The 12,956-nt window shown below is 37.5% G+C and overlaps 1 protein-coding gene across 3 annotated transcripts in view; it reads right to left on the minus strand.

The window, feature by feature from the left end:
• AP1S2 (adaptor-related protein complex 1, sigma 2 subunit) overlaps window positions 1-12,089 on the minus strand; it is a 31,767-nt gene extending 19,678 nt beyond the window's left edge. For 2 of the 3 annotated variants that reach the window (XR_663675.1, XR_663676.1), the window contains exons 1-3: window positions 11,892-12,088; window positions 4,295-4,403; window positions 3,204-3,341 (exon numbers count right to left, since the gene is read on the minus strand). Coding sequence is in view for 1 of the 3 variants with exons in the window: in XM_009325469.1 (XP_009323744.1) it covers window positions 3,204-3,341; window positions 4,295-4,403; window positions 11,892-12,070 (426 nt within the window). In the remaining 2 variants the exon portion in view is untranslated. Of the gene's footprint in view, window positions 1-3,203; window positions 3,342-4,294; window positions 4,404-11,891 lie in introns of all 3 variants that reach the window. The other variant, XM_009325469.1, reaches the window with a different exon arrangement.
• Between the last annotated feature and the right edge of the window lie 867 nt (window positions 12,090-12,956).

The raw sequence follows: 12,956 nt of genomic DNA on the forward strand, positions 1-12,956 counted from the left end.
CTATGAACTTCCAAGCACCACACTGAACTACTTGGACCATCAAATAAAAACACAGCAATTAGACTTTGAAGTGATAAAAAAAATCAGATCCTCTTTTGCATAGAACATATTTTGTTGCTAGTTTCATGCATTAAAAAATTTAAGTATCATGAAATCATGCACAGGATCTTTCAGTTGTTCCACACACCACATGTATATAACTCATGCAACAACATACTGCATCTGCCAATTCTCTTCTCTCAGTATAATGGAGTTGTTCATACAAGCAGAAAACCACCTTTTCAGAAATGCGTGCCTTTATAATCACTAGTTAAGTATTTAAAATTTCTATAGCAAACAAGACACAAAATTATCAAACAAGACACGTGACAGCATTCTTTTGATCAAAAGTATTTCTAGCAATCGATTTACAAGGAAGCATGGAAGCACTGGAATAATTAGTTTTTACTACCATTCAGATGGATAACACAGCCAGTATTGACGACTGACTATTGGTAAGTTATCAGGTGGTAATAAATGGGGGGGGTTAGGGAATGAATATTTGAACCGAGCACGTTATTGAAGAGCTAACAAGGAAGGAATGGTGAAAAAGGCTTAAAAAGTTAGTATGTTTCAGTCACAGAAACTCTAGCAGTTAGTAAGTGGACTGCACAGCACCAAGAACTTAATGACAAACTGAAGTAGGTGCTCAGAAACATAAGTACATCCTGGAAAACTGCCACAGAAAATACAAGTAGGCAAGGCTATTAAGAACTAATTCACTATTCAGCAATTTATGCCTCTGCATATTTTCTTTTAACATCACATAAATAGCTACTTAATGTGTTTGTAATGATTTTCCTTTGTGTAAGTATTCTGTACAGCTTTTAATCTTTAAGGTGCTTCATAAAGTAATGTATGTAGTGTTACTAATTAATAATGTTGTGTATTCAACACTGATTACTAATTTTTAAATTAGGCAATATGAGTTCTCAGGGCCAAATAAAAGTCCTTTTGTTGCACATAATTAGAATCTGATATGGTCAAAAACAAACACACAACAACCCTGCTAGAAATGGTTTGCATTTGGAATCAAACCACATTTCATTCCGGTAGCTTTGAAGTATTCTGGGAAGCAGAAATTAACTGAAAGTACCAAAAAGTCTCCAGTTGTGACACACTATTATTTTAACAACCCTCTTCATCAAGCTCAGCATGCACATAGCAGCAGTTGATATAAAAACCAACCTCTGCAGAAAAAGTCCAACTTTATTGGAAGCTCAATTTAAATATGAACTCAGACTTCTATGGATTTTATAAACTAAAAATCAAATATATGGAGTAGTTTTATACCTGATCAACAGTCAATATAATATAACTAAGAATGAAAAACAAGAATCAAACATAAGACTACAGTGGTGCTGTGATAAATGGTTACATTCCAATTTAATCAGAAAAGATTTAATAAACCTTGACATAACAGAAAATCTCAAAGAGATGGGGAAAGTAAGGCTAATCAGAACAAAGCTATCAGGGCAAGGGAAAAGTCTCCCATTGAAAAAGTGATACTTCCTTTTGCGTAAAATTTTTAACTTGAAATTATACCAAGTGTAAAAGAGAATGTTAATTGTTTGGATAGAAAATCAGTAATTAATTCCTAGAGGTAGAATGCATTTTTGCTTTAGAAGAGACCTAAGAAAATGGTAAAAACAAAATTCAGAAACAGTGAGAATGAGAAAAGATACAGTAATTCCATTTTATGTATAATTAACTGCATTTGCAGGAGACACTGGAATAGGTAACTAATCTGTTGTACTTGTTTTCATATAAAGAGGAGCAAAAGATTTTAAGAGAATAAACCAATTATTTCCCCTCCCCCTTTGTAAACTGCAATAGGGCTTCTGGTTGAGATAACTCCTTCTAAGAGTAAAGAAAGGCTCAACAAAAACTGCATCAGAACACAAGCAGTAAATAAGTGCATGCATTTCTGTCCCAGAAAAACAGGGCAGCAAATCTGTGTGTAATGGCTGACTTTTTGTTCATGACACTAACTATCTGGTGACATACAAGAACTTTAACATGCTGTGGATTTGCCTGTAGTCTGAAAGGATTACAAACACAACTACAAGGATAAAGAACATTATGTGTTTCCCCATCCTATTAATACCATGTTCAACAAAAAAGAGTACCAAGTGGAACACAGAATGCTTATATGAGAATTAAACAATTAACTCACAGGACGAAATAACAAATTGAAGGTTCACATAAAGGGAAAAAATAGAGGAGCTTACATTTATATAGAATCTTACCAGTGAACCTCAGTACATTTTAAAAAATTAAGGTTCATCATCCCTGTTAAACAGCATGTTCCACTAACTTGCACACAAGACTGATGATTCCCCCCGCACTCCAGAATTTTGTGACTTCCATTTAGACATTCAAAGACCTTAACACTGACCTCAAGACTACAGCAATTCAGTAAAAAAAAACCACAAACAAAACCCCAAAAACAAACCAGCATAGGATGGAGAAACATAGGGAAATGATACAAACTTTTTCTATACCATTGAAGCCCTTCCCATCAAACGTTTTCCGAAGAAACATGGTAGAAGTGCAACCTGTCTTGTCTTTCTTCAAAGTTAGTAATGAATAACAAAAGCATTCAAAGTGAAAAAACAAATATTCTTATAGTTCATTCTGTATGTTTCTATGGCAGTGCTATTACCACTTTGTTAACTTAAAAATCAGAAATGTTCCAGAGTAAGCAACCTATAGCAGAAAGGCAGGTCTTTAGAATAAGAACTATACCTGAATGAGTCTCAAAGAAGAGAGTCTAGCTTCTGGATTTCAGCAATGAAACAGTAAAGAAGTGAACATGCATCAGGTATGACAAAAACTAATGGTTGATTAATAAAAAGGAAGAAGTTAGACACACGAACAAACTAAGTTAAAGTAGCACGAACTATAATTATCTAGGTATACACATAAAACAGCCACTTGAATTTCTAGCAAAACACAAAGTCACAGTAGGTTACAATATACACAAGCCAAACAAAATGAAAAGAGCAGATAACATCATCATATTGCACAATTAGGACAACTAACTAGAAACTACATGCTAAGCATGCTAAAAAGCACCTTCTACAAGCTTAGAGAAACAGGAGCTTTTTCGAGTCACAGCCTACCATGCTGGTACTTTGGCCAGAGAAGTTGAATTTGCTTACCTCCTGTAAAAGATCTGCCTGTTCAATGGCTTTGAGAACATTTTTCTTGGAAGTCTCCTGAACTTCCCCTCCTAAAAGGAACTCATCCAGAATGAAATAGGCTTTTTCAAAATTGAAGATGATATCAAGTTCACATACCTAAAAAGAACATCAAGCATTATTGCAAAGTGGGAGGATACTATCTATTGAGGTATATCCTCTCACAAAACTTAACCTGTTCACAGCTTCACCAAATTTCATCAAATCAAGATGTTAGCATCAGGCTATAACCTTTTAAGAAATGGGGCAACAAAAAAAAAATCAGTCCTTTGAGAAAAAAAATTTAAAAATCTTTTTCTGTTTGAGTTAAAAACAGTTATAGCAACCTCTTTGAAAAAAGTTTTCATTGTTAAAAAGGTTTCAATTCACAACCGTCAGTATGACGTGGCTCTTCATGAGGCAAGAGAATATCCCTATAAAAGTTCTCTCCGTGCCTGCAGTATCCAAAGGCAGATCATGCAATCTTACAGTAAAATGTGAAAACACAATAATCTCAAATTTCTTATTCATCCTGTGCATTTCAGAGTCAGAAGGACTAGGAAGGCAGAAGGATGAGCAGCAGTTTTTCTAAGAGTGCTAATGTACACTACTACAGTTGTTTGTGCTTGCTACCTGGGTAAGCAGGTGTCTGTCTTTCCTTACCGCTCCTGCTAGTTCACAACCAACTGCCTCCTTTGGAAGCAGATGTAAGAAGCGTTCACACACTAGAGCAGTGCCAGGGAGAAGGAAAGCTGGGCGCCTAGACAGAAAGCTAAGGATAAGATTTTATCTGACCTCAAGTGAGACCACTACAAAATGAAATAAATACAGGCAATTAACACCCGATTAGTAACAGTTCTTCTCGCAAATTAATAATTTAATTTTGTATTTTAACAGTTGTATAGGCAACCATCAGTTTAGTTTGGCCAAGCAAGCAACATAAAATGTGTTAGATGCACCTTTTCAACAGCTAATTGATGATGTTTTTTAAAAGTGCTGTGGGCATAAAACAAAATGGCATAATATAAAGAGACTGTGAATCTATAAAAATTAAAAAGAAATTACTAACTCACACTGCCAAAATACTTGTCAAGAAGTTCTACATAGCGATGAATTATTTCCAGAGTTATTAGTTCATTGTCCTGATCTTCAATAGCACAGCAGAAATAGAGACTTGCATATCTGTAATAACAAAATAATCCTGATGTTAGCATAAGAACATGAGCAAAATGAATGCACTTGAGATGTATTATGTTCTAGTAGTCCTTCATACTCAAGTTTAGCATACTAAATGTTACCCTAAATCAACAGCCATGCAAGTTCTACCAAAGAATGGCTGAAAAGACCAGCAGACATACGCATGTACAAGAGGGATCTGCTTCCTTGAGTCAAGCAAGACCTCAGTCTTTACCATCCTTTAGCTGACGGAATTAAACTAACCTACGAGGTGGCTGGAAAAGGAAATGTATTTGATTTTTTGACCTCTCGGCAGAGTTCTGAGGCAAGATATTTTCTCCACTATCTGCAACATCCAAACACTGGTATACTAATCAACAGATTCAATCTTAATTTTTTATCACACAAGCTACACACAGAGATATTAAAAACTATAGAAAATGCCTTGGGAAAGATAAATTGAATTAGCGATTCCGATTTGGTCTTTACAGGGAATTTAACAAATGCCCAAAAAACTCCAAAACTAACACTAACGTCATATACCCCAATTGCTATTAAGTCAACAACCTGATCACTACCAACTGTCCTGGTATCAGACTAATGAGAGGCCATCAGCTAGTTTCTGGCAATCCACTTCCACCTTGGAAGACAGGGAATTCTTTATTTCAGATATGAGCTTGAGTTCCACCTTAACAAAAAGACCATCCAGTTCTACTGTGCTCTACCATACACTTGTTCGAGTCATGTTTAAAAAAGCTGATGCAAAAACAAAACAGGAATGAAAGCTGAAAAACCCATTTAGTCTTTTCTACAGTGCCAAAACCATATGCCATACAGACACACGGCACAAATGAGATTTCCAGTAACACCTGTTGTAACAGATAATTTACAGATAACAGATAATTAGATAGGACAACTGGCCACATTAAGCACTCTGAGTAGCCAGCCCTATTGAAAAAGAAGTCAGTCACGTGAATGCCAAGTTTAAGATGCATATTTGTTTCCCATACACAGAAATGCATACACCTTTTAAACGTTACGCATTATTTTATCAGCTGGGACTTTGTAAGCCCCCTAAGGAAACTCTTAGGGTTTTCCTGCAAACATTGTTGTATTTTGCAGTATGTTCAAATTTGCCTCCCAGCCGCTCACCTAGCATCATTTATGACCTGCAAGTCCCCCCACTCTCCTCTAGCTGAGTCAAATTGCTACAGCTTCATCATGAACAACTAATTGGAATAACTTTTATTCAGAAGTTTTAAACTATTATAAAAAAATTACTGCCTACGACTTCTTTCCATCCTACCACAAAACATGATGGGGGGGGAAGAGAGGAAGAGACCTCTATTGAAGCACTTAACACTTCAATTCCTTTGCTCCTTCATCTCCTCACCATGGTGACTCGTCAGCTCATCAGAAGTCCTATCTGAGCACAGTTCTTTTGATTTTACACGGTTGTGTTTGTGCCTCACTAATTTTTCAAGGACATTTACAGTTATTGTAGTAGCTTGCAAGATTCAATCTGTATAAGGCATTTTTTAGACAAAGCTATTTAAAAAAGTATTGGAAAGTGATACTATAAAGCAAAAATATGTTTCCAAATCTACTGAGGAATTTATAAGTCAAACTCCATGTCACCCGTATTTCATTGCAGAAAAAAAGAGCTTTGGCACATCAGTTGACATTTACGCTAATTACTAGCACTCAGGCCAAATCCATCTAAACAGAGCTTTCTTCATATTCAGACGAGCAGCACTGATTGTGATGAAGTGTAGTTAAACTGTTCCCTTACAGTGCTTAAACACAAGTTGAAACACATACCAGCAGACCTTATCAAATCAAATTTGACTCAAATATTTGAAATTTATCCACATGGGACAGTCCTTTTGTGCTTCCCTATTACTTAAGAGTCTCTTTTGATGCACAGAACTATTTTATGCAAATACCCGCAAAAAAGGGGGATCGGGGAGGGGTAGAGAGGGAGACTACCTAACATAAAATCCTTTCCCAAGAAGCGGTCTGCTCTCAGTGTCCTCATTTAAAAGAACACGTAACATACTTTTGAAAGACTTTATTTGGCAGCTAGCGAGTAGACTACACATTCAAGCTCTGCCAACTGCAGTTTTGGAGAAAGAATACTGAGAAACAAAAACTACTCAGTGGGCATCTTAACACAAAATGGAGGCCTGGGTATCTATCATTATATGCAGAGAATATTTTTCAAAGTATATTTAAGTAGCAACCATGACTAATGGATTACTACTCAACAGAAGAAAACAAACGAAGATTCAATAAGCCTACATGGCAAACAGTGGAAGAGTATAAACAAGTCAGCCATCATTGCAAAGGGCATAAACATACTACAAAGGTATACCTTTCTTCAGACCCAAATTCTCAAAGGCAATAGTTTATTGCAATTTTTTCTCCTCTGCAGGCCAGGGCTTGAGAAATAAGTGTCCACATACAGTCTACAGCAGATAAACTAGAGGTTTTGCCAAGTGTAGAAGCTTACATAGAGTGTCCATTCAAAGACGAGTAGATTACTGTACTTGGGCTGAAAAAGATGTCTGCTCTGCAGAAGCGTTGTGTCTTCCTAATGAGCCTGACAGAAACCTGTCTTTCATATGCACCCAATGAAAAGGCAAATCCTGATAGTAAAGCATGCCACATCACACAGAAGCAAATGTAGTGCAGTCTGCAAGAAACACTCTGCCCTTTTTATTCCTATTGCAATTGTGGGAATTTTTTTCTCAGTAGGTATTATTAACAGAATCTTCAGACCCAACTCAGCTGCTTACACTCATTTAGGGAAATATTTTATGATAAACATCCCCCACTTGTGAGAAAAGGGATCAAAAGCAGAGACACCAAAAACAGTTTGGAAAAAATCACCTAAAAATGTAATACGGAGTAAAAGAACAAAAAGAAAACACAGGAGGTACAAATACTTACACAAATTCCTGCCTTCAGATGGATGACCTTAGGGTTTTTTTGTGATAGGAAACAAATTGATGAACCTCCCCCTCAACAGTTGCAACACTTGGGTAGTGGGAAGCCTCACAATTGGCAGGCAATGCTTCAGCAGAGTTCTCCTCTACTACTCTGCTCACAACCAGGTTCAGTAACTCTGTTGGGAGATCAGGTCACTGCGGGCAGAGCATAACTTGCAAATCCTGCCAGTTCAGTGGTGTTCTCCTACTAGATGAGAGAACACCTGCTTAAAGTCATCCCTGGAAGTTTGTCACCAGGTAAAGCTGCAAGCAAGCCGTAAGTCTGTCAGCATCTAAGTCACTTTGCACATAGATCCTAACTGCAGAAATTTAAAGCTTACAGAGTTTGGCAGGAGCAGAGCTGAACTGCAAATGACAACCAACCTGCCTTTAAGAGGCAGACAGGTGCTTAAGGTAGCCCAAGAATCTGTGGTTTGGTGATAGCTGACCCTGTGAAAACTGGACCACTAAAAAGTTGTCCTTGGCAAAAGATTTTTTTCTCCTCCAAAAAATTTACACATTTCTTTAATAAAACAAGAAGTTCTGAGACTCTAGGATAGGCAGATCAGACACTATTCAGTCAAGAATACAGAAATCAACAATAACACTACCAAAGTCAAGCATTTCTTTTACAGTTTCTTATTTCAGCAAGGCTATACCCCCCCAGTAGTTTTAGAAATGAACAAGAGCTTGGTACTGCTAATCCTCTAAGATAAAGCTGCTGCTTCTTAATGCTGAGGCCCTCCTAGTGCCACATGAACTAGAAACCTGTACAAAGAGGACCTGATCAAGTTAAAACAATCAAACCCAAGTACCTAATTCACTATAATCACTGCATTCAGTCAGTTTTACAGAGCCACTTAATCAACACCATAGTAACATTTTTAACAGATACAACTGGCAGCCAAGATGTACATAAACAAAGATAGGGATCATGTCAACTGCTGGGCACGTACCGCTAGCCACATGACTGCACCTTAGGTTCACAATACTTTGAGCTAAGAGGTATGCTACTTGCAGAATGGGCTCTTTTGCTGTTGCTTTCAGTGGAGGGAGGGTAAAAAGAAAGTTTTAAAACTTACTTTTTCTAAGTCTTTAATGTAACCTATGATTATGGTTATTTTCTGTTAAAGATGATTGCCACAACATTAAAGGCAGCACAAGCTATGACATTTTTATAAATTTATACTGCAAATGCAGTTCCAAACTGACACATAAAAGCCACAATCTTTAATCAAATTACCAATCAACAATAACCAAGTCCCATGATCTCAGTTAACCAAATGCTAACAAAGTAAAATTTACATAAAAATCAGTTATTCTGCAATTTCTGAGTTTGACTGCAATATACTACACAATGAACATAACTCATACTGCCAGGAACTAAAATAGTGAAGAGCTGAGATCTTAAAAGAAAAAAAAAAATTACATCCTTTAAGTTCCTTTTTTTAGTAAAATTAGAAATTTTAACATTTAACACATTTCTCTGCCACAAGGGGAAAGCTGCATGAACTTCTACCCTATATGCTCCAAACACCACTACAGTTAGTTTTTAAAATGACAAAATGCGAAGAGCGATCATTCATTGTGTTTGCTAAGTTTCTAATCAGCTGTCTGCAGATGACTCCCTCTCTATTTTCATTAAGTGCAATTGTTGTTGGCTTCCCACATTTGAATTTCTTTTTTTTTTGCCCCCAGTAAGTCACTTCAAATCTCTATTCGTCTCTTGAAGTTAGAAGCTCACATTCTTTTTCAATCTTACAGTGTCTACCAGCCTGAAAAACTCTCTTCCAAACCAGCTACAGAATACGTACATCCCAATTCATGAACCATGTCAAGAGCAGGGCACCTTTCCATTTGTGTTTTGTAGAGCACTAAAGAAAAAAATTAAGGCAGCAACATCTGACCCTATTTTGCAACTGTTATCAACACTACATGTATGAAACCAAGGAAAAGAAAAGTTAGTCACACACATTCAGATGGATTTTAAAACACTTAGTTCTATTTTCTTGAAGTTTCATTCAGAAAGCATCCTATAAGGATGAAATGCTGCAGAGCTAAGGAGGCTAATCAAAATAGTCCAGCTTTCTTGATAACTGTTAAGTATCAGAAGGCAGCAAAAGCTACTGGCTTGCCAATTTTGCATTTGAGTTCATTCTGTTCTTGCGAAAAGGTACACCAATGAGACCCTTGAGTATACTTCTAATAATGCCAACCATTCTTTGAGTCACAATATCTAGGTCACTTCTCTCTTACATGTTGACAGTAAATACACTCTAAAAACAAAAATAGCACATCAATTTCAGCAATTTAAGACTCATAATAGCACTATGCACATACTTTTATAGCTTATATTGAAAAACATTTGCACCAGGAGGTTCAGATCCTTCCCAGTGATAGATCAGACAAGAACAGATCTTACTAGAGATGCTCAAGAGCCTTTTGTCTGTGAGCAATTGGGAGGACCTCTTGCAATTTCACAAACCACACAAAGTTCCTGCAAATGTGTTTCTCTCTAAGCCACCCACCTTTCAGAAAGTATTAGACTTTGACTATTATGGTCGTCTTCTTGGGATTATCTACTTTTGAGCTGTAACAGATCTCCCTTTTCAAAGAAATCATACTAGTTGGTACTCATCAACTTTAGTTACAGTGTGATGGTTGGAAGAAGTCTGTCCCACAAACCTAAAAGCTGTTAATGTTATCAGATACAGGAATTTAAACTATCACCTCTTATACCCAGTCCTTCTGGTGATGTTTTAGCTTAATGAAACTTGCCAAAAAAGCAAAAGTAAAACAAGATTTGAAATGTTCATTAGCTTGATACAAGCTAATCTTAAGCAAGATTTCGTAGGCCAACTGTGCCAGATTGGTTTGCAGAGAGTGAAATAAGCTACTGCAGTCAGCTGTGCACACCAGCAGCCTAGCAGATGGACTGCAGTCTACATCCAGCCCAAAACGGTCTAGATACATCTCCCAGCAAATTTCTTCATTCTCCTTGACCACAGGACCCACAGCACGCTACTGAGATGCATGACCACCACAACTTTCAGCAATTCGAACAGTCATACCCAAACTTCCACCAGTTCCCTAGACACAAAAGGACATGACAAGTAGTTGTTACCAACAATAAACAGACAGGGAGGGAAAGCAGCTGTGTGGAATCAACTCACCACCGAAACAGCTACTGCTGTTCAAGATTGGGCAAGGAAAGGAACAGACTAGCCTACTCATGCCTAATTTTTCTGATCTAGTCCCATAAAAGCCCAGCTGAACGAGCACTTGCAGGCATTATCGCTTAAGGGAGCACACAAAGCATTTGAGCAAGCTTGTCTACAGGTATGTACAAGAAGTTTTGTGAGGAAGTTGAGAGGCAGAAGAAAAAACTGTGTATGCTTTCTTTAAGCACGTTGTTCCTCCTCTTTCCTCCTCCTTGTATTAAAGAACTACATGCATTAGACTGGTAACATTCATGTGCATGATGTTACATGCACCAATGTATATACGAAACCAGGATTTGAAACATCTAAACCTTTTTGATTATACCCATTTGGTACGCTGGAAAAGAGTTACAAACTCTTCATTTCAGCTCCAGTTCTCTCAGTCCTCCCTACAGAGAGAATACTACAATATTTACTGCAGAGCACAAATTATTTACCATCTCAAAGAGAAAATAAGAATGCATAAACCTCCTGAAGTTTATAACTAACTAGGGAAGGGAGATAACTCAAGGTTTCGTAGCACCAGCTTTAGCTGGAAGAGATGCAGCCTACCAAATCAGGATGAGAATTACTGTTACTTGTAGAGAAAATTATTTTCACACCTCTATGTTGTAATACATTCTAAAGATCAGCATAAAGCTAAAAAATGCTTGCCAAATACTCCTAGAAAAGTTAGGAAGCAGCTGAGAAATAAAACTATTGCAAAGAAAATTATATAGTACTTCCACCAAAAGAAAGCTAGCCATGATTTCTTCAATTAGGAGAAATGCCTTTTTGTATTCACAGCAAAAAAATAATTTAAAAAAAAACAACAAAAAACAAACGAAGTACTCTGAAAGAATGATTTCCTTATTTCTATGAGCCTTTAAAAGCAAGTTACATTTTCAGGTGATTTATGAAGTCACTGCCTGAGGTAAATGTTTATAAAATTTAGTTTTTCTTTATCACCTATTAAATCTTATATGCTTCATATTTGTATGCACTTATGTACTGTGTGAATCTAAACAGAGAACTAAGAACCACCACTCCTTATGAAAGTAGAAGGAAACCTTGTTTCTTTTCTTGAACACATTTCTAAACGCATGAGTGATTTTCCACACATGAATGATTCCTACTTGGTTATCAAATTAGATTCAAGGGAAAAGTCAGTCTTCTCCATAACCAGCAGAAGGAAAGAAAAAAAACAACAAAAAAAGAAAAAAAATCAACCTTCATTATTTTCTTGCTATTTATTATGTTGCTTGTTATGTACGGCAATTACGAGGTTAGTGAGACAGAACAACCTTTTGTAGACAATCTTCAGGTCTCTCCATTCCAGGAAGCTGCACATTTTCGGTTTGCGGGCTAATACAGTTTGAACAAGTTCCCTTGTGATTTTCTTCTTTTCTTTGTCAGATAATGGGACATACCACTTCTGGAGTCTCAGTTTCCCCTGGCGACTAAAAAGCAACATAAACTGCATCTGTTGAATTAGAAGGAGGGAAAAAAAGGATTAATCTCTGTCTCTTAGCTCTAAAAAGATTTCTGTGAGGAAAACCAAACAGAAAGCAAGACAGCCATCCAAAACCCGAACTACATTATGTGTTTCTATAGCGGTGGCAGATGTTACACAAGATTTGGAAGTACCGATAATACAAAGGATTCCGCTGAACGAGGTCAGTCAAAGCAAAGATAGTCAAAAGGATACACAAGTTTCAGAAACGGGTGTCAGAACCACCAGGTAGCGAGTGAATACACCCAAATTTCAGACAAACCATGTCCAGCACTGGTATGGTTGCATTTGCGTTTACTACAGAAAACGACAAAAAACCAGCACAGCCGCCTCCTCAAATACCCAAACTCATTTTCAATTCACCGGATTAGAGCCTTGGAGCAGGAGCAATTTGCACTTAAGGTCTTTTCGAAAAGCCTCAGAATACTTTAAAAGGCATTAAATCTCCCAACGGAGAGTCCTACGGCATAGAAAAGCCTAGTCTTTTCTCATGTTACACAAAAGGAGTAGAGATTAAGTGCTCTCCCTGCGGTCCTATGTTCCAGGTCTCGCTTCCTCTAAAGCGGTGATGTTGCAATTATATTTTAAGAGGAACTTGTCGGCTGTGTTTTCCAGCAGTTGTAACATTAAAGGAAATGGCTTTTCTTTTTTTTTTTTTTCCTTTTTGCTCGAAGTTGTATTAGGCAGAGGAAGTTTCCCAGGCAATACGGCAGACGTGAAACGCGACGAGAAAGCCCAGCCTAGTCCCGGGTGACAAGTCCGACCAGCGCCAGGACAGACAAGAGGCGGCGGCGGCAACAGCAGCGGCGGCTCCGAAGCCCGGCGGTGCCGGGGCGCTCCCTCCGTGGGGGCAGCC

The sequence above is a fragment of the Pygoscelis adeliae genome, unplaced genomic scaffold (assembly GCF_000699105.1).
Source record: "Pygoscelis adeliae isolate BGI_AS28 unplaced genomic scaffold, ASM69910v1 Scaffold386, whole genome shotgun sequence".
NCBI lineage: Eukaryota > Metazoa > Chordata > Aves > Sphenisciformes > Spheniscidae > Pygoscelis > Pygoscelis adeliae.